The sequence below is a fragment of the Elephantulus edwardii genome, unplaced genomic scaffold (assembly GCF_000299155.1).
Source record: "Elephantulus edwardii isolate Elephantulus edwardi_28Jun2011 unplaced genomic scaffold, EleEdw1.0 scaffold00072, whole genome shotgun sequence".
Classification (NCBI taxonomy): domain Eukaryota; kingdom Metazoa; phylum Chordata; class Mammalia; order Macroscelidea; family Macroscelididae; genus Elephantulus; species Elephantulus edwardii.
The window spans coordinates 8,726,560-8,750,039 of record NW_006399822.1 but is presented as its reverse complement, the minus strand read 5'-3'; the positions used below and the strand labels follow the sequence as shown (position 1 = coordinate 8,750,039).

At 45.6% G+C, this 23,480-nt stretch overlaps 1 protein-coding gene across 1 annotated transcript in view; it reads left to right on the top strand.

Annotated features, from left to right (window-relative positions):
• Positions 1-9,318: 9,318 nt before the first annotated feature.
• The window catches only part of WWOX (WW domain containing oxidoreductase), a 1,021,576-nt gene continuing 1,007,414 nt past the window's right edge, over positions 9,319-23,480 (top strand). The window contains exons 1-4 of the mRNA XM_006888814.1: positions 9,319-9,557; positions 12,991-13,055; positions 13,876-13,933; positions 18,821-18,999. Coding sequence (XP_006888876.1) covers positions 9,451-9,557; positions 12,991-13,055; positions 13,876-13,933; positions 18,821-18,999 — 409 coding nt within the window. The 5' untranslated portion in view covers positions 9,319-9,450. The remainder of the gene's footprint in view (positions 9,558-12,990; positions 13,056-13,875; positions 13,934-18,820; positions 19,000-23,480) is intronic.

Genomic DNA, 23,480 nt, shown 5'->3' with positions numbered 1-23,480 from the left:
ATGCCAACTTAAAGATGAAGGTGCATCTCCCCCAAGCCATGGCATTTTACCATTGCTTTACTGCTTGTGAAAATTGGGTAATCAATAAAGAGTTGCTGTATTGATGAAGAATATTGAATATACTCTGAACTCCCAAAAGAATAAACAAATATGTCTTATAAGAAGTGCAGCCAGATCACACCTCAGGAGCAAGAATGGTGAGATATATTGTCTCATATATTTGGTCATGCTATCAGGAGGGGCCAGTCTCTGAAGAAGGACATTATGCTTGGAATTATATGAAGTCAGAGACTCGAGGAAGCTCTTTCTCACAACGGATGGACACAGTGACTAACGGTGGGCTTAAACACAGCAGAGATTAGGAGGACGCTGCAGGATTAGGAAGGATTTTCTTATATACAGCACTGCTATAGGTCAGAGGCAATTCAATGGCACCTAACGATACTGGAATTTCAAGGGAGTCCCTGGCCAGTACAAGTGCTTAAAATGCTTGGTTCTAACTGAAAGATTGATGGCTCAAGTTCACAGAGGTGCCTCAGAAGAGAGGCCTGGCAAATCTACTTGTATAAAATCAGCCATTGGAAGCCCTGTGGAGCATCACCTACTCTGCCACGTGTGGGACCATCACGGCTTGGCAGCACCTGGCGGTTTTATCCCCAGAACTCAAGGAAGACTTCCTGGAAGAAGGAATGCCTTCATTAGCTAAGGAAAGAGCCGTGATTGACAACATGTGGCCCAATGGCGGTAAAAAGCTCAAAGAGTCTGGGATCTTGAAAGATGAGAACTTGTATCTTGTTTTTCATGAAACCATAACCAAAAGCTAGCATTTCTTTCAATTTATGAGTAAAGGAGGGAAAGTTAACAATACCTGTCACAATCACCAGTGGAAACTGCAGATATTTTAAAATTATTTATGTTACTGCTGCTATTTGAAATATTATTTATGCTAATCACTACTTTATGGTTATGTTAATTATTAGTAGTGCCATCAAGTTGTGATGTTTAATACATGATTGGGAAATACAGTTACTATGGTAAATTTTGCCTTTAGTATTAAATGTATTTTATTTATTGTGTACATGTAAAGTTTCAAAGATGGTAAAACTTCTCCCATGCTATGGATATGCTGTCAGGAAGGGACAGTCTGTGGGGACAGACACCATGAAGGGTCTACAAAAGGATCAGCGAAAGACAGGAAGGTCCTCATGGAGATGGACTGACCCAGTGATTGCCACAAGGGGCTTGTGCACGGTGGAGGCAGTGAGGATGGGGAAGCTGTGATGGGGAAAGGTCTGATCTGTTGTTCACAGGCTTTCTATAAATCCCAGTTCACTCAATGGCACCTAACAATAGCAATACCCAAAGAAATTCTGAGACAGGAATCATAGCTTCCACAAGACGGTCAGAGAGGTCTATGATAAAAAGAAAGAAATGAAGAACCTCTGGTGCCAAGGGAAGATGACAGACCTTGACACAGTACCATGCTGGTTGTAAAGGCCTAAATGGGACACCCTAGAAAATCCTTCATGCTTTTATTGATTAGTTAAAAATTTAAAAAGGGCTTCTTTTAGAACACATAGGGAGTTCTGATGCCTTAATGGTAAGGAGTTGCATTGCCAACCCCAAGTCAGGCTGTTTGACTTGGTTTCAGCCTCTCCACAGGATAAAGATGGGCAATCTCCTACTATGTGAATTAGAGTCTCTGAAAACCTGCGGGAAGGTCAAATATAAATTGGTTCTGACTTGACAGTACATAACCACACAGCAATTATCATTCATAACTCACGCTTTAATTACAAAAGCCAATGTGTATACAGTGAAAGCCTTGTTCACTGCTGGCTGCAGTTGTGCTGGCACAACTGTCCTGGACTGTTGTCTCCTCTGCAGGCCCCACAGCTTACATGCTCAGGGAAGCATCCTTGTGGAAAGATGTGGCTCATTAGATTCCCATGTGTAAGTAGCTCCTTCTGACCTAGGCTGTATGTACCATCCCTGAGTGAGAGTGGGCTGGAGTAGTAGGAATGTCTGGGAGATGAGTGTTCTTTACTTTTAAAAGGAATTTACCATAAATTGGCTTGGGGATCCCTCTGAGAGCAAGTAAATGCCAATGATGTCGACACATTCAAAATTCTGTGAGGCGTAGGAGGGCAGTAAGCACAGCAGGATGATGGAGGATACAGTACTGAACTAGGATTGAGTCTCGGCACTGTCATTTGCTAAAAACTTTGCCGTATTTGCTCAAATGAACCTCAGTTTTTGCCTCATTGTTGTTATTGTGTACTGTCAAGTTGGAACTAACCATAGCTGACCCTCAGTGGGTTAGAAAAAGAAATTAATTGCATAGGACACTGCTCATCTTTCTCCCACAAAACAACTGGTAGATTTGAACCATGTACCTTTAGGTTGACAGTGCAATTTCTTACTGCTAAGAGAGACAAGAGAACAGTAAGAACACTATGAGATCAGAGCAAGGAAACACTGCTTGGTTTACAATTGGGAAGGGTGTACGCCAGGGATGTGTGTCCTATCTCCATACCTTTTCAACCGATATGCAGAACAGATTATCTGGGAGGCTGTGCTGTATGAGGAGAAGTGTGGAATCAGGATTGGAGGAAGATTCATCAACAATCTGCATTATGCAGATGACACCACCCTGCTTGCTGAAACTGAGGAGGACCTGAAGCTCTTGCTGCAGGTCAAGGACTGCAACCTTTAATATGGATTGAGGTTCAATATCAAGAAGACAAAGATTCTCACCACTGGACCAATTGGAAGCATCATGATAGATGGTGAAGAGGTTGAGAATGTTAACAGCTTTAGTTTGCTTGGCTCCATAATCAACACTCTTGGCACCAGCAGCCAGGAAATAAAAAGACATATTGCGATTGGAAAGTCTGTTGTTAGAGACCTCTCCAAAGTAGTGAAGAGCAATGATGTCACTCTGGAGACTAAGGTGCACCTGATACAGGCAATGGTCTTTGCAATCACTTGCTATGCATCAGAGAGCTGGACAATGACTAGGGATGACAGAAGGAGAACTGATGCCTTTTGTGATGGTGTTGGAGAAGAGTGTTGCATATACCATGGACTGCTAAGAAAACAAACAGATTCACCCTAGAGAGGGTTAAACCAGGCTGTTCCTTGGAGGCAAGGATTCTGAAGCTTCGTCTGACATACTTTGGACATGTTGCAAGGAGGAACCAGTACTTTGGAGAGGGATGTCTTTCTTGGGAGGGTGGAGGACAGTGAAGGAGAGGAAGACCCTCTATGAGGTGGATTGATTCAATGACTGGAGTAATGGGGGAAAGTGTGTCGGATACAGTGAGATTGGCACAGAATAGGGCAGGATTTAGGGCTGTGGTGCATAGGGTCGCTATGAGTCGCAGGCAACTCGACAGCACATAACAACAACAAGAAAGACAAGACGGGTTAATGATAGTCACCTCTATGTGTTTGTTATATGTGATAATATGTGTCAAAAGCTTTGCATCACTGCATTTTAAACTCTGATCTGAAAATCAGAGTTTTGCTTTGTGTATGCTAAAATTTTAAGGTCTCCACATTCTTAGGTAGGGAGCTCTAACGGCCTATTAGTAAAAATCCGAAGACTTTTACTGCCAACTCAAAGAAAGGCAGTTTGGATCCACCAGAAGCTCTGTGGGAGAAAGATGGGCCATCTCTTCCAGTGCAATTTATAGCCTCTAAAAAGTTGCTGAGGGGTCAGCTATGAGTCGGTTCCAACTTGATGGCATATAACAACTGTAACAACAGCACATTTCTAGTCATCAAGAACAATGCCAATCACTAGCACACATGGGGCTCACCCTCTTTCCCCTCTGGCACACCTGTATATGCGTACCTGGTAGGATCTGGAGTGATCCTTGTCTTCCTGGGTCTAGACTCTCTGGCATAATTCAATTGCAAAATTACCACAGTGCTGGGTCAGAGTGGCAGCTATGATGCTTTGGCTGCCAGAAAAAGACACTCTAAACACGTTGGTGATGACTTGAAGCATAGCAGCTTTTTCCTCTGCAGATTTTGAGTGACTGGACTCAAGAAGACTGCCATCTGGGGGTGATTCTTTACCCGCAGAACAGAAAGGAACCAGCAATGAGATTAAGTTTTAATACCATCTTACGAACGATGGCATGTTACAGGTATACACTAAGTTATACCGAAACACTAGAGCTGCCTGCACTGGGCCTTGACATATTCATGAAACCAACGGCGTTTCTAAACATAAGGGTAAGGGCACAAGTTACCGGCATGGACATGAGAAGACATGAAGGCCTGCTTGTGGCCCAGAAAAGGGCATTACCTAGCCTTGAGAATTTTCATAATGAAATAAAACCTCTCCCTCTATCTTTTGCTTCAGAAAAATCAACTTCATGGTCTCTTACAGCTGAAAGGGACTTTACAAGTTACCCTGTTTGTGGTTGTTAGGTGCTATGAAGTAGACTGTGACTCACAGCTACCCTATGAACAACATCAGAATCTTGCCTCATCCTCCAACACCCTCACAATCTCCACCACACTGTAGCCTTTCTTTGAAGATCTTCCTGTATTTCACTCACCCTCTGCTTTGTCCAGCATGATGTCTTTTTCTAAGACTGGAAGCCCTGACCACATGCTCACAGTGTATCAGACAAAGTTTTACCCTCTTGCCTCAAGAAACACCCTGGCTGCACTTGCTACATATTTTTGGTTGTTCTTTTGGCTTCCTACAATAAAGGCTTTTGTTTGACATTTTTGTTATATGTGTATTATTTTTGTGAAATGGGTTACACTATGATAGTCATTTTTTTAATTGCATCAAGCAAGGAAGATTTAAAAAAATGATAAAACAGCAAAAAACAACACTTGCCATTCTATCACCAATATTTCATAAAACTAGAGCATTTTACACTCACAAAGTGGGGCACAATGCCCAAGGCTATCACTTCTCTTTCCTTTCCACCCTTGTTCTAGTCCTCAAGGTTCAAGCCCCCCAATAGCTTATGGAGAAAAAAGAAGTTTGTGTCCCTCTTGACTGGACTGCTAAGAGAACAAACAAATAGATCTTGGCGAGAGTGTAGCCAGGTTGCTTCTTAGAAGTAAAGATGGGGAAACTTGATCTCACATATGTTGGGCTTGCTGCTAGAAGGGGCAAGTCCTTGGAAAAGGACATCATCCTTGGGGAAGTAGAGGGCCAGTGAAGGAGCGGAAGACCCTCAATGAGATGGATTGATGCAGTGACTGTAACAGTGGGTCTTCAGTGGCTGTATGACCCTCAGGCCTGGTGGGTTCGAACCATATATGTTTGAGTTGGCAGTGTACCTTTTTACCACGAGGCCACCAGAACTTACATATATTTTATGTGTGTGTGTGTACACACATAAACATATATTTCAGTGACTTCAAATTGCTTTCAGCAAAAGGAAAATAAGTCAATTTTTAAATGTTTTAAACTTATCAGATATTGTGGAAAAAATTTAGATGAACTCTTTTCATCATGTTAGGTTTGGGCCTTAAAATCACGGGTAGATAGGGCCACCTGGTGTCCACTTGTATAACCATGCATTGATTTTTTTTTTAATTTCTTTTTTTAATCTCCCCAATAATTGGTGTATGTGTCCCTCTCCAAGGAATAACCTCTTCTAGCAACATGCCCAAAGTATGTGAGATGAAGCTTCACCATCTTTGCCTCCAAGGCACATTCTGGCTGTACCTTCTCCAAGACACATCTGTTTGTTCTTTTGGCCGTCCATGGGATCTACAGTACTCTTTTCTAATATCACAATTCAAAGGTATCAATTCTTCTGTCATCTTTATTCATTGTCCAGCTCTCAGATGTATAGCAAGTAACTGAAAAGACCATGGCCTGAATCAGGCACACCTTAGTCCTCAGACTGACATCATTGCCTTTCAATAATTTGGAGGGGTCCTTGGCTACAGACTTACCTCGTGCAATAGGTGGAGTGATGGAGAAGGAGAGGAAGACCTTTAACCAAGTGGGTTGACACAGTGACTGCAGCAATAGCCTCATGTGTGTCAGAGATTGTTAAAATGGTACAGAATAGGACTGGGTCCAGCTCTGCTGTTCATAGGGTTGCTATGAGTTGTACTTGACCTGACAGCATCTAATATCAACAACGACAATCAATGCAGAGAGCTCTGATGGCGTAGCCTGTCAGAAATTGTGCTGCTCACTTAAATGTTGTGCCTTTCTGGTATTTCAAATCCAGCAGCAGCAGCTCTTAGGAGGATATATAACCAATCTCGTGCCATGGGATTTACAGCCTTGTAAGTCCACTGGGGTGTGTGCTGAGTCCATTTCTACTTACCGACAGTGAGTTCGACTCTAATAATCAGTGTGATCCAGTTAGCTTTATGGAAAAATAACCCCAAGCCTCTCTTCAGACTTTTTTGGGGTTATGTACTGAGGAGTTTGGCTTATTTATGATTTAAAGCTCATCACATTCCTTATACCTACACTACAGAAGGGCTTGCTCTTTAATAGACCTTTGTAAGAGCAAAGTCAAAGACTTATGTAAGTTAAATCCCTGAGAGGGAAAAGGCTAGGAATGGAAGGAAAACTATAGTAAATGGGGAAGTCTGCAAAGAGGAAACAAAAAATGCAGGCCAAGAATAGGGCATTAGGGGTGTCGGGTAGAGCCCTGAGAGGTGGGCAAGAAACTACTAAAAAAACATGGGCCTGTCCTTGGGGTCCATCAGACTCTGCTAATATTCTAGTTCAACCCTTATCTACTCTAACCATAAAAGTTTTCACACCCCAATGTTAAAGTCCGTGAGGTCTCCAAAATGGAAAGACAGTTTTTGGAAGTTTATGCTGCCTGTCTTCTACACATTGTTGTTATTTGCTGTCAAACTGGAACTCACTCATAGCTGACCCTCCAGTGGGTTTTCAGAGGCTGTAAATCCCGTAAGAAGAGATTGCCCCACTTTCTCCCATGAAACAGCTAGTGGATTCCATCCTTGTACCTTTGGGTTGGCAGTGCAATTCCTTACCACTAGGTCACTAGAACTCTTTAAGATTAAATTTTCACCACCAACAGCTGACCTGCAGCTTGTCAGTGACAAGATTATAAATACTAGAATACAGCATGCTAAAATCCTCACAAGTCCAAAGATGCCTGTAGGATCTCTTCCTTTTAAAGCATCTGACGAATCCCACCAAATAAGATGTAAGGGGTGGGGGAATCACATGAGGTTGTGATAGTCACTTGGGGTTATTATTGGTACTGGGCCACACACATGACTCTTTGCTGGTCTGTGTGTCCCAACTGCCAAGAAAGCCTAGAAATTTAAGGGGCATGTGCAAGGAACCTGTGTCTAGAACCTGCAGCTGAAGCCAAGTGGTGCAGGTGTCCCTATGCAGCTTCCCGCCAGAAATGGACTCTTCAGCACCTGAAGTACATCTCAGCATATTATCAACTAGTTAGAAATTGTCCAATACATTATAAATACAGATCAGGGGTCCTCAACTGGGGATGATTCACCCCGCCTCCCCACCCTCCAGGAAACATCTGATAGCCTCTGGAGACACTTCAGCTTGCCATAACTGGGGGAGACGTGGCATCTAGTGGGTGTAGATTATGGATGCTGCTCCAGAACCTACAACACCCTAGCGCGCCTCTCACAACAAAGGCCAGTACTATGAAGCTGAGAAACCCTGGTGGAGATGGCAGGAGAGATTTTTAAGGGGTTTGTTAATGGTAACAGGGCTGATTATACATTTTTATCGAATTTATTTATTGTTATAGAATTTATCTATTTTTATAGAATCTATCTATCTACCAAAATAAACACACACACACACACACACACACACACACACACACGGGTACATCACTGTTGCTATTAGGTGCCACTCATAGAAACCCTTAGAACAACAGATCTTAACCTTGTCCTATCCTGTGCCATCCTTACAATTTTTGCCATGTTGTCCATTGTTACAGTCCCTGTGTTAATCTATTAAAGGTCTTTCTCTTGTCCACTGACCCTCTGCTTTTCCAAGCATTATTTTTTTTTTATGCCCCTGGCAAGTGAGACAAAGTTTTATCTTGCCTCTCAGGACCATCCTGTTTGCATTTCCACCACGACAGACAGACTCGACACACAGATTGGTTTGTTTTTCCACAGTCCCTGGGACATTCAGTACTCTCCATCAACACCACAACTCAAAGGCTTTGATTCTTCCTCCAAAGAAAGGTATCCGCTGTCCAGCTCCCCCATACGTTGGAAGCAACTGAAGATACCATGGCTTGGATCGTGCACCTTGCTCTTTAAACGCACAGCCTTGCTCTTGGGCCCTTGGGTGGGTCCTTGACAGCAAGTCCGCTCAGTTGTCAGATGACTTACACGTTCCTGCAAATGATGGCAAATGTGTTCCTAAGCGCGGCTGTCAATGTTAAAAGCGTGCGGCAACGTGTCAATGCCTCTGAGCGGCGATGTTGGTGAAGAGGACTGAACAGCATTCACATGCACTTCCAAGAGAACCAACAGAGACGTCCTGCAGGAAGTGCAAGTAGGGTTCTCCTCCTCCGAGGAAGGACGGGGAAACTGCTTCACACACTTTGCACGCTCAGGAGACGAGGTCCCTGCATAAAGACAATGCACTGGGAAAAGTGGAGACTTAGAGAGACAGAGGACGACCCTTAGCAAGACACACAGACACAGGGACTGTAACAACGGGGCGTGTCGGAGGGGGTGAGGGTGGTGCGGGGCCCGCGCAGGTTCAGGTCTGGAGTGCATTCACTTCAAGGCACCTAACAGCATAGGAATCACCTGGACAGTGAAGAAACTTCTGTCCGCGGGCATTTACATTTTTAACCTTCTCCTCGTCGCTTATATGCACTATAAAGTTTACGACTCACAGTATGTTTGACGGGGAGCCCAGGAAGGTTTCTGAGCAAGGACATTTCTTCCTCACAAGGTGCTAAAACAAGAGGCGGCACCTGACTGCTTCAGGCCAGCGCGGCGAGGCCCGGACTACATTTCCCAGCATGCCTCATTGGTGGGGCTCCCTCAGGATTGGTCAGAACAACGCGAGAGGGATTATGGGCCTTCCCAGAGCGGGTGTAGTCCTGGACCGTGACTGGATGCGCACGCCCCTTTCCTGTAGCTGGCAGCTTGAGGAAGCGCGCCTCCAGGTCCAGAATCATAGAGTGCTATCCGCTTTTTCCTTGCAGCCGAGCCTCCTTGCCGCCTCTCAGGCGCTCTCCCCCGCCCTTCTCTTCGGGCCCCGCCCATTTTCCACCGGCAGCTGTGATGCCGCGGAAACTGGATTGCAGCTGCGGAGTTGAGCGGCGCGGCTTGAGGGGCGCAGTGCGCAGGCGCGAGCGGTCAGAGTCGGACGCGCGCGGCGCTTGTTTGAGGCAGGAGTTTGTGGGTGAAGGGACCCCGCTGGTCTGTCAGCGAGCAGGGGAACGAGCACCGCCTCGACCGGCCATGGCAGCCCTGCGCTACGCGGGCCTGGACGACACGGACAGCGAGGACGAGCTGCCTCCGGGCTGGGAGGAGAGAACCACCAAGGACGGCTGGGTTTACTATGCCAAGTAAGGGGGCCGCAGTGGGCGCCGCCGGGCCTGGACGCACCTGGAGCCCTGACAGCCTCCCGTGTCCGGCCACTCCGCGGACCTGCCCGGCGAGGCCGGTGCGGAGTGGCGGCGGAGTGCGGAGGAGTTTCGGCTGATGGGCTCTGGAGGGGCCGGTCTCCCCCTGCCCTCCGGGGCCCCGGGTGGCGCGAGGGTCACCTGGCGGCGTCCAGGTGCGCCCTCTGCTGTCCACGAGGCAGCACTGCGCGGCGCCCAACACCGAGTCAGAACACAAATCCAAGTGCAGGTGCAGGGTCCCACCTGGGGGCAGGGCACGGGGCGGCGCCTTTGACAGCCACGCTGCCCACCTTCCACCTTCACCTTTCCCGGCCTCGCGCTGGCCCCGTCGCTTAACGTGTGACCTCGGGCCACTCAGTTTCCTCATCTGTCAAATGGGTTGATAAGGAGCCTCAGTGCAGGCGTGACGCATCCAACACTTGGCAGGAGGATTCATACGTGCGAATAATAAAAGTTACGAATGACTCAATTCCTGGAAGCCTTTGCTGCTGTCTTTTTAGTCAGGCAGTGTCCTCAGTACAGAGTGGGGGTCTCCACGAGGTCCCACCTTTTACACTGATTTGGGAGGCTGACTTGACTGGCTCCTGTAGGTAAAGGACACACCCCTCTAGACCCTTGGGCCAGACCTGCACACCCTCTCTGTTCTTTCATTCTGGAGGTTGAACGATACCTTTGACCTGTAAGCAACCCTGGATGCCCCACACTCTCCTTGATCTCTCCTGACCTGAAGGTGCCTCTGGGCTTTCTTTGCCTCTTAACTCTGACATGATCACTTGTCCTTCCAACGGGTGGAGAACTCAGATAATAGGCCCTCCTGAAGACTCTCTGAGACATCTCCTTTTCCAATCCATATGTGCCCTGCTGCAGCAGGCCCAGGCCCGAGGCCTGGGCTGGTGGAGAAGCTATAACTCCTGTTGAGACCCCTTTCCCAGCCGTCCCCTTTTACACGTGCTGCACGGTGCACTGATAGACCCCCAAAGCACCACCATCACAGGGATCCTGCCAACTTGGAGTTCTTGCCCTGCAGAAGTCTAAAGCGGCCCTTCTGAGGGCGCTGGGATGGAGGGATGAACCCTGGTGCCAGGGCCTTGCTGTGTCCTCTCCGCCCTCCCCCTCTGCAGCCCAGGCCCCTTGACCACCTGAGGACCACCAGCCTCTTGCTGTCAGGAGAGGTTTTTCTCTTCCACCTGGGCTTGTCCTTGCTGTGGGCACCATTGCCTATGCTTAACTTAGAGGGGTGAGGATGGGTGAAGTAGGGGAGCAGCTTGATCATAGGGTCACACAATTTGATGGGCGGAGAGAGGCGTGAGGAAAGGAAAGGGGAAAGATCTGCTGTGAAAAACAATGTATATACCAACTTTGTAAAAAAACCAGCATAAAAATAAAGATTTTTTTTAAAAAAAGCAGGAAATCATGGCAGTGCATCCCTCCGACCCCACTAAATGCACAGTCTCTCAGGGGAGCCCTTTGTTGGACCTTGGAAATCATTCACTCTTTCTTCCTTGGAGTGGCTGGAGCACCTGAACTGCCACCTTTATGGGTTGCAGCCTGTTATGACACCCTGTGCCACCAGGAACATACATTCCACTTTCCTGACAGATTCTATGGTACAAATGTTATTTTAGAGACTTTTAAATTAAAATCACTAATAATTCTCTCTTTAATTGACCAGAAGCTTATTGAAAGAGGGAGAATAAAGGACTTCTATTTAAGGCAGATAATACTTTGGGGGCATGTGTCCTAATTTAATTTTAGATTGCAGTTAAAAAGAATATCCTTTAAGTAATTTTAACTTTTATGTACTCTGAAAAAATGACTGTGTGGAAGGAATGGTGCTGAGTTCTTTGCATACATAAGCTTGGTCAACCCTTTTAATAACCTGAGTAGTTACTATCGGGAGCCCTGCGGGTGCTGTGTGGTAAATGCTCGCCTCCTAACCAAAAGGTCAGCAGTTCAAATTTGCTAATGCTTCTAATGGGAAATAAGAATCAGTGGTCTACTCCTGTACAGATGTCACCTAGCAAACCTTGTGGGGCAGCTCTGCTCTGTCTCTTTGGGACACCTCACTCTCAACAATAGGTGCAGCTCTTCTCCCCATTTCACAGAGGAGGAAACTGGGGCACAGGGAGTTTGGACAGCTGGTGAATGGGAGTTGGGCACCAGATTACTGTCTTCAGCTAGAACCAGAGCTCAGCCCCAGGGGTGACTGTGCCCCTCGGGATGGGTCAGCACCACAGGGCACAGATCCAAACCGCAGCTTTGTCCTGTGGGAGCTTGAGTTGTCCCACTGGTTTCCCGCGTCCTTGAGTGGGTTGGGATTGAGTGTGACTGTCAGGTTCCCACTTGGCTCCGTCCAGGGGAGCAGGAGCTGTACCAATCCCCAGGGCAGGTGGGAAGAACAGCCATGGGCTGAGTAATGCCTGAGGCCTGTCCATGCTGACCCTGCCATGCTTCCTGTCCTGCAGGTTGGTGGCCTCTGTCATCCTTTACGTCGATCCTGCCCTCGTTGGCCCTATCCTGGCTGATTTTGCATTGTCAGCCTCGACCCTTGTTGGGAGCTTTCTCCTCCTGCCTCCCGTGAGGCCACAGCTGTCATCCACTGTGTGAGCGGCACTGTCCCATGGCTGTGTGTCTGTGCCCCGCCAGGCTGGGAACACATTTGCTCGTTTCTTCCTTCCTTCAATAAGCATTTCCCTGGCTGCCACCACGTCTAGTCTGTGGGTGCAGCAGGGAGTGAGCCAGAATCCCCTGCCTTATGGACTAAGTGTTGTGACCAACCATAAGCCAGAGATAGTATTTCAGTTAGTGAGGGCGCTCCCGAGCCAAATGGAAGCAGGGCAAGGAATTGGGAGCTGGTGGGTTCTACCAGCTGACTTTTGGGTCACCAGCCAAGTGCTTTTGCCAACGTGCCAGGGTTCCACGGTTCCTTTCTGGATTTTTTCTGTGTCTGGGGGTGAAGTTGGAATTGGGGTGAGTCCGCTCTAGCCGAAAGGTGAGAGAGACGGACCTTCCTGCAAGAGGTGAGCTCTGACAGGAAATGTGAGGAGACAGGATGAACTGGGCAGTGTCCCAGGTGGAGGAACAGTGAGAGTAACACCCCTGAGGCAGGAGGGAGCCGAGTGGGGCTGAGGACAGGTGGAGGTGCAGCAAAGGGAGGGGGTAGACTCTGAAAATGAAGGTAGAATAGGGGGAAGTGAAGGAGGAGGGTGAACAGTTCACTGACACCAGCACAGAGGCCTGTCCCAGGCTCCCATGTTGTTGGAGGGCCATACTAACTAACACAGTTAAGTTCTGAATTTCCTTTTTTTTTTTTTTCAGTGTAACTCTAACGGAAGTATAACTAGAGCTAATTATTATTATTATTTTTTGTTAACAGCCACACTGAGGAGAAGACTCAGTGGGAACATCCAAAAACTGGAAAGAGAAAGCGAGTAGCAGGAGGTTTGTATGTTGTCGTTACCATAAAGCAAAGAAGCTTGTACTTTGAACATGAATTATATGGGAAACATATCACAGGCCACCATGCACACTGGAACAACTCTGAAAAAAGTTGATTCTTACTCTGCTGGGCTGATAAGTAGAACGGGCTGATTAGATGTTGGGGTGGAGTGAAGACAATTGATTGGTTTTAAAAAATATTTATACAATCAGATCCTACACTCATGTTACATTAGTTTCTATGAAGGTCTATGCATAAAATTGTTGCCTCATGTCATGAAATGAAAGACACCAATGTGCTGTGGGATTTTGTAAAGATCTCTATGCCTTCTAGGGGCTCCAGTTTGCAAGTGGGAGATCCAGGAATAGAAATACAAGAAGATTCCTGCCGTCAAGGGCTTTAGGGTCCTGTTGAATAGAGAGGTTGTAAACATCACTTGATAGTATGGCATAGTGTACCAATGTGTTGGGTGCCTGCTGCCTGGATAGATGGGGTCCGTGAACGCCTCCAGGGGAGAATTCCTGCTGATGGGAGCATCCAGCAGGATCACAGCAGAAACTGGAGCTAGGTGGGGCTTTTAAGACAGCAAGAATGGAATAGGCTTTTTGACTTTTCCTTACAGGCCTACATGTATAATGGGCCTTGCATGATGGCTGCAGTAGGACATGTGACCTCAGGGTGTGGAAGCTGGTGATCTAGAGGGATTGGCTTAGAGGGTGGAGTTGGCAAGGTGGGGACCCCCCCCTCTTACCTGGGACACCTCGGGAAGGGCTTCTGTCCGCCCTGTCCCATGTTCACCTTCCTGTCTTTCCTGGGTTTCAGACTTGCCTTACGGATGGGAGCAAGAAACTGACGAGAACGGACAAGTGTTTTTTGTTGAGTAAGTGTCTTCATAAGAACTAGCCTTGGCCATACTGCTTTTTAATAGGATTTTACAGCTTGTAATGGTAACATGTCTATGAACTTTGATGAATGTCGACAGTTACAGAGGACTTTAAGCCTTTTGTTCATAGGGTCGTGCTCTACTTGAAGGCAGTCAACAACAACAATAACAATGGTAATTCGCCTTGACTGCAAGAACATTGTGAAGATGAGAAAAATACGAAGTACATGATCACAGTGTTATTTGCAGGAATAGCTACTCTGAACAATTTTTTATTAATCCTTTCAGTCTATGTTGTTTGCCCTGCACAAACAAAAAAAGAATGAACTGTGTTGTAACCAGCTTTCCACATGTATTATGAGCATTTTTACGTCATTTTCAAGGTGATGATGCTTAATGGCTGTAGTCTGGTTTGGTTTTTTTATATGAATTTTTATTTTTTACTGGTTTGCTTACAAAGTTCGTGTACATTGTTTTTTGCCCCGAATCTTTCTCATTTCCTTTACCCACCCCTCCCTCTACCCTTTACATTGTGTGACCCTGTGGTTACCTCTCTGTCCATCCTCTCTCCTCTGCTCCTCCCCTCGCCTCTTTGGATCCTCATACCTGTTTGGCTGTAGTCTGTTTTGAGGAGCCCTTTCCTGCTAATGGAAAGGTTGGTGGCTCTGTGTAAGTCAAGACCTGGCAGTCAGTGTCCCTGCAGATTCCAGCTTTGGAAACCCTGTGGGGCGGTTCATCCCTGACGCTAGGGGGTCACTTTGAGTTGGAATGGACTTAATGGAAGTGGGTCTGGAATATTTTGTACAGACGTCCCGTAATTTATCAGATTACCTGTCGGGCACTGATGTTGCTAAGTCTCTGTCATTGGGCATCTATAATTAAAAATAATATTTTGAGTATCTTTGTCTCTACACATTTTTCACCTCTCTGATTCTGTGAATAAATTTCAAAAACAAACCCTGAAGATAATCACTTACCGAGCATACAGTGTGAGCCAGGCATAGGTCAAGTTACTTTATATCTGCAGTATTAGCTCACTCAGTCCTCACAATAACCTCAGGGGCAGTGATACCATCATTATCCATAGTCTACTGCTGATGTAAGCGACTTTTCAAGGATCCCACAGTAAGCAAGTGGCAGAGCCATGATTAGAACCTACGGAGTTATAACCAGCAGCCCTCTTGGCTGCTCTAATGCAAAGGAGAAATTACCTTATTTACAGAGTTAGGATTTCTTAGTTAAGACCCAAAAGGTATGTATGTAACATTCACATTTTATTTAACCTCCTGTTAAAATGCAGCATGCTTTAGGACAAGCCAGGCCTGCTCTGATGTGTCTGCTGCCTAGACTACAGGGTGCTCTCTCCCCCAAAGCATGGCATAGCCTAATTAGAGGTTAAAGGCACCCCTAAAGCACAGCACCTGTTATTTCCAGTTGTGCTTTCTTTAAAGGGAGCTTTGATGGCTTAGTGGTAAGAAATTGCACTGTCAACCCTAAAAGCCTGTGGTTCATGGTTCAAATCTAGCAGCGACTCCGTGGGAGAAAGATGGACATTTTTTTTTTGTTATTTACTGCCTCTGGCAACCCACCAGAGGGTCAGCTATGAGTCAGTTCCGACTTGATGGTACATAGCAACACTTTCAGAAATTTCACGTTTTCATACACCTGAGTGCTGAATCGTTCTGCATTTTTGGTACAAATCTAATGCTTTCAGTATATCAGCTAGAAGAAAAGGGGTTTAAGGCTGCTTACTGCTGAGATGCATCACAGACATTTATGTTCACCTTATAAGATAAAAGTTCTAATGGCCGAAGAACTTTTGGAACCAAAGTCCTAGGGCAGTCTTGATGCATAGCCAGTGCCTAGAACAGAAGGATCAAGGGTTGCTTATGGCCTTGAGCAGCCACAGAGAGGAGGCTGTTAGGCAAGTGGAAGTTGGAAGTGTTTTGTTATCTCCTGTTAGGTATGTCTTGGGGAACGTGCAGCCAGAGTGCTCCTTGGAGGCAAAGATGGCAAAGCTTTGTCTTTCATACTTTGGACATATACTCAGTGAGACTTTTCCTTGGAAAGGGACATCATGCTTGGAAAGAGGGAAGGTGAGCAACGGAGAGGAAGACTCCCAATGAGATGAACTAACATAGTGACTTTAGCAGTGTGCTCTGGTATGTCAGAGGTGATGAGGATGGCACAGGGCAGGGCAGAGTTCAGGTTGACCATTCACAGGATCGTGATGAGTCATATTCAACTTGATGGCACCGAACAATAACAGGAATATTAATTTGTTAAGGGAGGTCTGGTGGCCTAGAGGTAGGGAGTTGCACTGCTAACCCAAAGGCAAATGGTTTGGATTCACCAGCTGCTCTTTTGGAGAAAGATGGGCAGTCCCCTCCTATGTGACTTATAGCCTCTGAAAACTTGTTGGGGAGCCAGCTGTGAGTCATTTGTGACTCAATGGTACATAGCAAGAATATAGTTTGTACAAGCTTTTCTTAGTAAGTGAAGGAAGACAGCCCTTTCGTTATCTGCTACAAAGGCCTTTTGCACTCATGCTTAGGAAGTTCTTCACTTGGATTGGCTGTTACTCTTTATTGATCTACAGCAGTGTTTTCTACCATTGTAGCTCCTAGAGCAGCAGTATCAGCATCAGCTGGGAATTTATTGGAGATGCACGTTCTCAGGATCATGTTACTAGAAGTTCTTCTGTCCCAGGAACTGTGGGGATGGGCCTGCCGGTATGTTTCAGCAAGCCCTTCCGCTAATTGTGATGTGGTCATTTGAGAGCCACTGACTTTTCTTTAGAGCAGAGCTTATTAAAACTCTTTCTGTTACGGAGCACCTCATCACTATTTTAGGTTTTGGAGCCTGTGTGGTTTCTGCCACAGATACTCAACTCTGCTATAGTGGAGAGCAGTGACAGGCAATGTGTAAAAGAATGAGTGCGGTTGTGTTTAATTTAAACTTTATTCGTACATGCAGCTGGCTTTGTTCTGCGGACCATTGTTTACCAAGCCCAGATCTAGTCTAGAGGAGCCGGCAAGGACTTTGGCATCTAGTAGGACGAGGCTGCATGCGAGGTTCCCTGGCTGGTCACCTTCGTTTATATCCATCATGGAGTAAGTTGAGCATAGTGAGCTCCAGCGGGACACGTCCATCATTGCTGAGGTCCAGCTCGCAGTGGGATGTGTCCACCATTAATAAGGTCCAGCTCACTGCAGGATTTGTCCACCATTGCTGATGTCTATCTTGTAGTGGGATACACCAATCATTGCCGAGGTCCAGCTCGTAGTGGGATACGTCCACCATTGCTGAGGTCCAGTTCGTCGTGGGAATCACTGTGTAGCTGGTGTGAACTTTCTCTACCATGCCGACACTCTGTTGTGTGTGTAGAAGACTGAAGTCATTTCTCCATCAGGCTGTGATTAAAGCTAAAATAGAATGGTGGTTTTTGGGTTTTAGGATTTATTGAGTGAAGAATTTGTAAGCTAGTAATTTTATAAATGTACACACACACCACGCATGAGTTAGCAATGCCACCTGCAGTGGGCTGTGCCACCAGAGCTCTACATGTGTAGAAAATGTGGGTGTTACATACATAACCATTCATATATATAGATGTATATGTCAGTGTGTATCTATGAATGTACAAGTAATATGTTTGAATGTATACATTGTATCAGAAGCTCTAGTATGTTAGTGGTAAGGAATTGGTCTGCTAACCCAAAGGCAAGTGGTTCGAATCTATCAGTGGTTCATCGGGAGAAAGATGGGCACTCTTGTCCCATGTAATTAGCTTCCTCTGAAAATCCAGGGTCAGCTATGAGTCAGGTCAGCTCAGTGCTTCATAACAACAACAACAACAACAAAATATTTGTGTAATATAGATATATGAATATGTGTGTGTATATATGTTTATGTGTGTGTGTGTGTACTATTGTATGCATTTGAGTTGGAACTGACCCAAATCTATGGAACTGATTTTACCACAAGTTTTCAGTGGCAGTAAATGATAAGGGAGTAGATTGCCCATCCTTCTCCCACATATATATGTATCTATACACACACATAAATATGAATTCTCAGATCAACATACAGATAAGTCTAATAACATTCTTATAACTTTTTTATTGCATTGTATTGGGTTCATGAGTTGGGACTGACTTGACTGTATATTCACCAATAGTAGTACATTTTACAGAAACCTCTAAAATCCTGAAATCTCATTTATTGTTATTTCTAGAGAGTGTTCAGACATGTAGTTTATAAGCCATTTTAAAGTCTAGTTATAAAACATCCCAAGGATACATTTAAATGTTCAAAAAAATCACTAAATCTCTCATTATGGAAGAAATAACTTATTAATCCATATGTACCAATATATTTTCTGAGCTTTAAATAAATGCCAAGTGAAACTGAGTTCAGTCTTAAAATGAGAACCATCAGAATTCAGGTGGTTGGTGAATTCTATATTTACTTATAATTCCTCATCCTGAGTTTTCTTCTTGTCTAACAGTCTTCAGAAGGTGCACAGGGCTCAGACACTCAGGTTGGGAGCTTCTGAAGAGTGGTGGTGGGCAGATCTTACAGACACAAGTTTAAAAAGGCCTCCGGAAGGCTTTTTGGAGATCTAGGGCCTCCCAGCAGTGGTTATTGGACATTACAGTACATTTTACAGGTAATTTTAAAGGAAAGGATTTGATAACTGCTTTTCCCAGGCAGGAGTGTGTTACCCTTCTGGTAGCTAGATAAACAGAACGGGCCCCTTTCTATTCAGTGTTAAGAGTAAACCTTTTGGGACATGAGAAATGGAGATTATCTCATAGTTCTGAATGCCCATGTTCACAGCGGTGGCCAGATGGGAAATACTTGTCTCCTTTTTCTTTCTAGTCATATAAATAAAAGAACCACCTATTTGGACCCCAGACTGGCGTTCACTGTGGATGATAACCCGACCAAGCCAACCACCAGACAGAGGTATGACGGCAGCACCACGGCCATGGAGATCCTCCAGGGCCGGGATTTCTCTGGCAAAGTGGTCGTCGTCACTGGAGCCAACTCAGGAATTGGTAGGTTGTTGTACTTGTATTTGCTTGTAAGTGTGATTGCTATAAACGAAAAGCCACATAGATCTAATACTGTGCAATTTTGTGCACCAGTTCTCATTTAAAAAATGTATTTATAGCCCCTTTCAGCTGCGGTTTCATTATAATCATGACCTTTTTTAAAAATCCCAGTGTTAACCTGGAAGGCTGTGTTGGAGCTGACCTTGAATCCTCTGAAAGCTGAACTCAGCAAAAGGTGGCGACTATTTTGGTATTCCAGAATTAGAGACAACAGGCGCAGCCTCAAGAGTTCTGACCTGGTCTATGTGGTGGGTGGACAGATTCCAATTACCTGGGTTATTCAAACCAAAATTGATTGGAAATTGAATATGGGCGCTAACAACATAGTGTGACTTTGAGACAAAGGATTTGATTGGTCACTGAGAATATCCTTTTCCCTAAGGAAAAGGATCCTGTTGCTTTTTAAAATTGGAGAATTAATTAGTCCTTGTTGTAACCTCTGAGGTAACCCTCTCAGTTGCTGGAAGTTAGTCCCGGTGATGACGTTGAGGTAGGTAGAGGACGCAGGAAGGTGGCCTCCCTCCATGTGGCTCCTGAAACATGCTGGGCTGGCATAGTGAGTGGCACCATAACTCTGCGTCACAGCGCAATCAGTAAGAGGCAGCTGCATTTTGTTAGGCTATGCGTTTTCAGAGCAGGTTAGATATAAAGCTATTATGTGGGGACGCGTCCCTCAAGTCCTCTGTTTTGGATTGCGTCCTCAACTGTCATGATGCCCCCTGGTGGCCACCTGTGCTGGCGTCTTCTCACCTCTGTGTATCATTTTGAGGCCTGCTCTTCTTCCTCTGCCTTAAGTTTGAATGACCTCTTTGCCAGCCTTCCGGAAGCATTCCCTCGTACCAGTGGGACATCTCAAGACATACGAATGTGTTCTCAGAGGATGAAGTATTGTGCAGTTGTGCTTGAACGGACTCACAGCCAGCCTTTCAGAGGATTTTTGGAGGCTGCAAATTCTGTCTTTTGCCCTTGGAGCAGCTGGTGGGTTCAAACAGCTTGCCTTTCGGTTGGCAGCACAATTTCTTACTACTAGGACACCAGAGCTCCATTATTGTACAGTACGAACGTAAAATTGTTCAGCCTACAATCTCAGAGACAGCTGTTGACTGCATATGTCTCTAAGGATTCTTTTAAAACAAATCCCAACCCTGAAAGAGATTTTTTAAAAATCAACCTTTAGACCTCATCGTGGACTCTGCCTATATTCAGTCCAGTTGTGTCACTTGTGCATTTTAATACATTCTGTGTAGTTGTCATTGATGTCAAAAGTGATGACACTGTAGTAAAAATAATGGCCAAGTCCTCCGTCATCCAAGAAATGCAATAATGTGTTGAGTATATAGATTAGTGTTATGGTGAGGATGTGGATGGATGTTGGTCGTAGTATAGAAAAAAAAAGTATTTAAATAAAATTTCTTTTGTTTGTTTGTTTCTAACACTTAAGTTAACCAGAAAATGAGCTAAAAGATCGCATTTCCTTACTAGTCTAGATAACTCAGACTTGTTGAATTAGTAAGGTATGTCTTTTCCACAAAATTATTTGCTTCTTTTCCAGGTACGTGTTCAGACTTTGCTCTCTACAATATTAGATAACATATCTTTGACTGCTAACACCAGCGTCACATAGGAATCATAGAGTGGTTCAGAGTGTAAGAAGAAGGTCATCCTTTGAGTATTTAATTCTGACACAAAGAGAGGAAGGTTCTGGAGTATTGAATCACTCAGCGTGGCCCACAAACCCTTTGGGTCCAGCCCCTGAATCCTGGCACCTCTTTCCCTTGAAGGCCCTTCCTTCTTGACCTTGTGGTTCTTTTGTGGCCACCGTAAGTCAGCATTGGTGGTCCAGTTGAATCTTGTGGGCAAATCCTAAAGGGGAGGGACATTGTGGAAGGGCTCCTAGACCAGCTCTTCCTAGCCACATGTCCACAGCCATCCTGAGCGCTTCCTTCCCTTAGCAATTGTATGTGACTGAGCCTCTCACCTCATTTCCTCTCCCTACTCTCAGAAGCATAAGTCTAGGGGCAGGCTGGGGCTTCTCACTTTATCGTTTTGGAAATAATGTCCCCCTGAACATTCCTGGGAATCAAATACTTGCAATTAACTTTCTCTGTGCAGCCGCTGTACCAGAGACAAAGAACAGAAGACATCTCTTGGAAGCACCTGACCCTTATGTCCTGCGTCAGTTGGCTTTTCTGTCCTGTGGACTGCTTTAGACCATGTCCTTGCCTGAGTGGGCTGTGGCTTCCAGACAGAGTTCTTCCTTCTGCTGAACTATGACACCTGCCCCGGATAGATCGTTGTCACGACTTCATTTCTGCCCATTTCAAATGAAATCGCTGAACACAGAACTAATTGCATGTCTTCATGGCCATGACTTTTGTGCATTCAAGAGCTGTCTTCTGTCAGAGGTGGTTGTGGGGTTTTTTCCCCCTGTCAATTTTAATGGTATTGGAGTCCCCTTTCTTTTTACCACTCAGGGGAGCCATACTTTGGTCTGTAAGCTGAAAAATCTTTGGCCTTGTGGTGAATTTCTGTTTGATTTGAAGTTCACTGGGCCAAAGCAAAATGTTACCATATTTATTTTGAGAGTAGTGATGCCTCAACAAAAACATACAGATACTTGCTTCACTTACGAGGCTGATGGGCAAATCTGGTATCTTTAATGGCTCTGCTTTTTTCTTTTTTTAAAAAAAGAAATTGTAGACAAAGCCTTGCATTGTTGGAACTGCCGATGGCGAGGGTCCCTTTGCTCTGGAAGGGGACTCTGAAGTGTTAGAGGACATCTCTTCCTTGGTGGACTTCAGAGTTTGAGCAGGCCCTGGCTCCATCTGAAATGCCTCTCAGCAGATTTTACTGTCTTCTCCTGTCCCTGCTGAGAAGTACAGCAGAGCTAGGTTTTACAGTTATGATGCCTGGTATTATGAGGCAATTGGAGGAAAAAAATAATTGAACTCAAAAAAGATTCGACCGGTACTGGAAGGGACAAGGAAGATTCTGAAGAATGTCAGAATAAAGCTCAGGAGACGTGAAGTCTTTGTTTTCACAATTCAGGCTTGTGGTCCCATGTAACTGTTGACTGGATTCAGCAGTCTACTTCAAGGCTTGGCCTATTATAGTCTGCTGCCTGATTTTGTAAATAAACTTTATTGGAACACCCCCATGTCCATTTATTTCTGTTGTGTGTTTTTGAGTTACCAGTAGGGTTGAATATTCGAACAGAAGCCTTTAGGTCTGCAGAGCCAAAAATGATTTGGTAGCTGGCCATTTATCAGAAAAGTTTGTACTTGGAGATTTAACCACTGTCATAACACTTACCATTGGTATACTCTAAACTGACTACTGCACTATTAGATGGATGGTCACATGAAGGTAGCAACATGGCCTGTGCCAGTGTTGAGGATGTCCCCATTGTCCTACAGCCATTGCCCCCACCTGTTCCCATGTTGTCAGGGAGCTGCAAGGCCTAGCATGTTGACTCCTCAGAAACTAATGCTCTTCAGTCCTTGACCTTTGTTTAACTAGCTTTCTGAATGTGAAGAACTTTGTAGCTTGAAAGCTGTAGATTGAAGCTATCTCTATGTGGAGTTCAGCATCTCAGTATCCAGGGGGAAGCTGCCTCTTCACACCTCTTCACCAGAGCTTCTGCTAGGAGACCAGGGGGCCCAGAAGCCCATGGTCAAAACTGCTAACCAGTAGACAAGGGCACAGCTCTCTCTGTGTGCATGTCCACGTAGCCCCTGAGCAGGGCTCTCTGTGCGGGTCCACGTAGCCCCGAGCAGGGCTCTCTCTGTGTGCATGTCCACATAGCCCTGAGCAGGGCTGTCTGTCCAGGTCCACATAGCCCTGAGCAGGGCTCTCTGTGCGGGTCCACGTAGCCCCTGAGCAGGGCTCTCTCTGTGTGCATGTCCACGTAGCCCTGAGCAGGGCTGTCCGTGTGGGTCCACGTAGCCCTGAGCAGGGCTTCCTCACTCGGGCTGGCAGCTTGATGGTGCTCAATTGGTAAAAGTGAATAGGAATGTCTTTAACGTGGTAGCTACGCCGTAAGGCCATATAAACCTCAGGAAGTGCAGAAGCACTCTTTTAAGCTGGGTAATTTTACACCAAAGAGAATCCTGTAGATTGTTTTTCAGACTCAACCTGTCAGTCTAGTTTGGTAACGCATAAACAGTCCCCTAGAAACTGCTATCTGCTTGAGTCTGTAGCCTGGCATTTGCTACTCAAAGACAACATCTGTCACACAAATGCTAAAGAGAGGGTGGTTGAATGGCTGCCCGAGGGACAGCACGAGCCCTCTTCCCTGTCCCAGCTGCTGTTGTGTACCTTTGAGTTGGAACTGACTCATAGCTCGCCCTCCAGTAGGTTTTCAGAGACAGTAAATCACATAGGAGATTGCACATCCTTCTGCAGAGCAGCTGGTGGATTCGAAC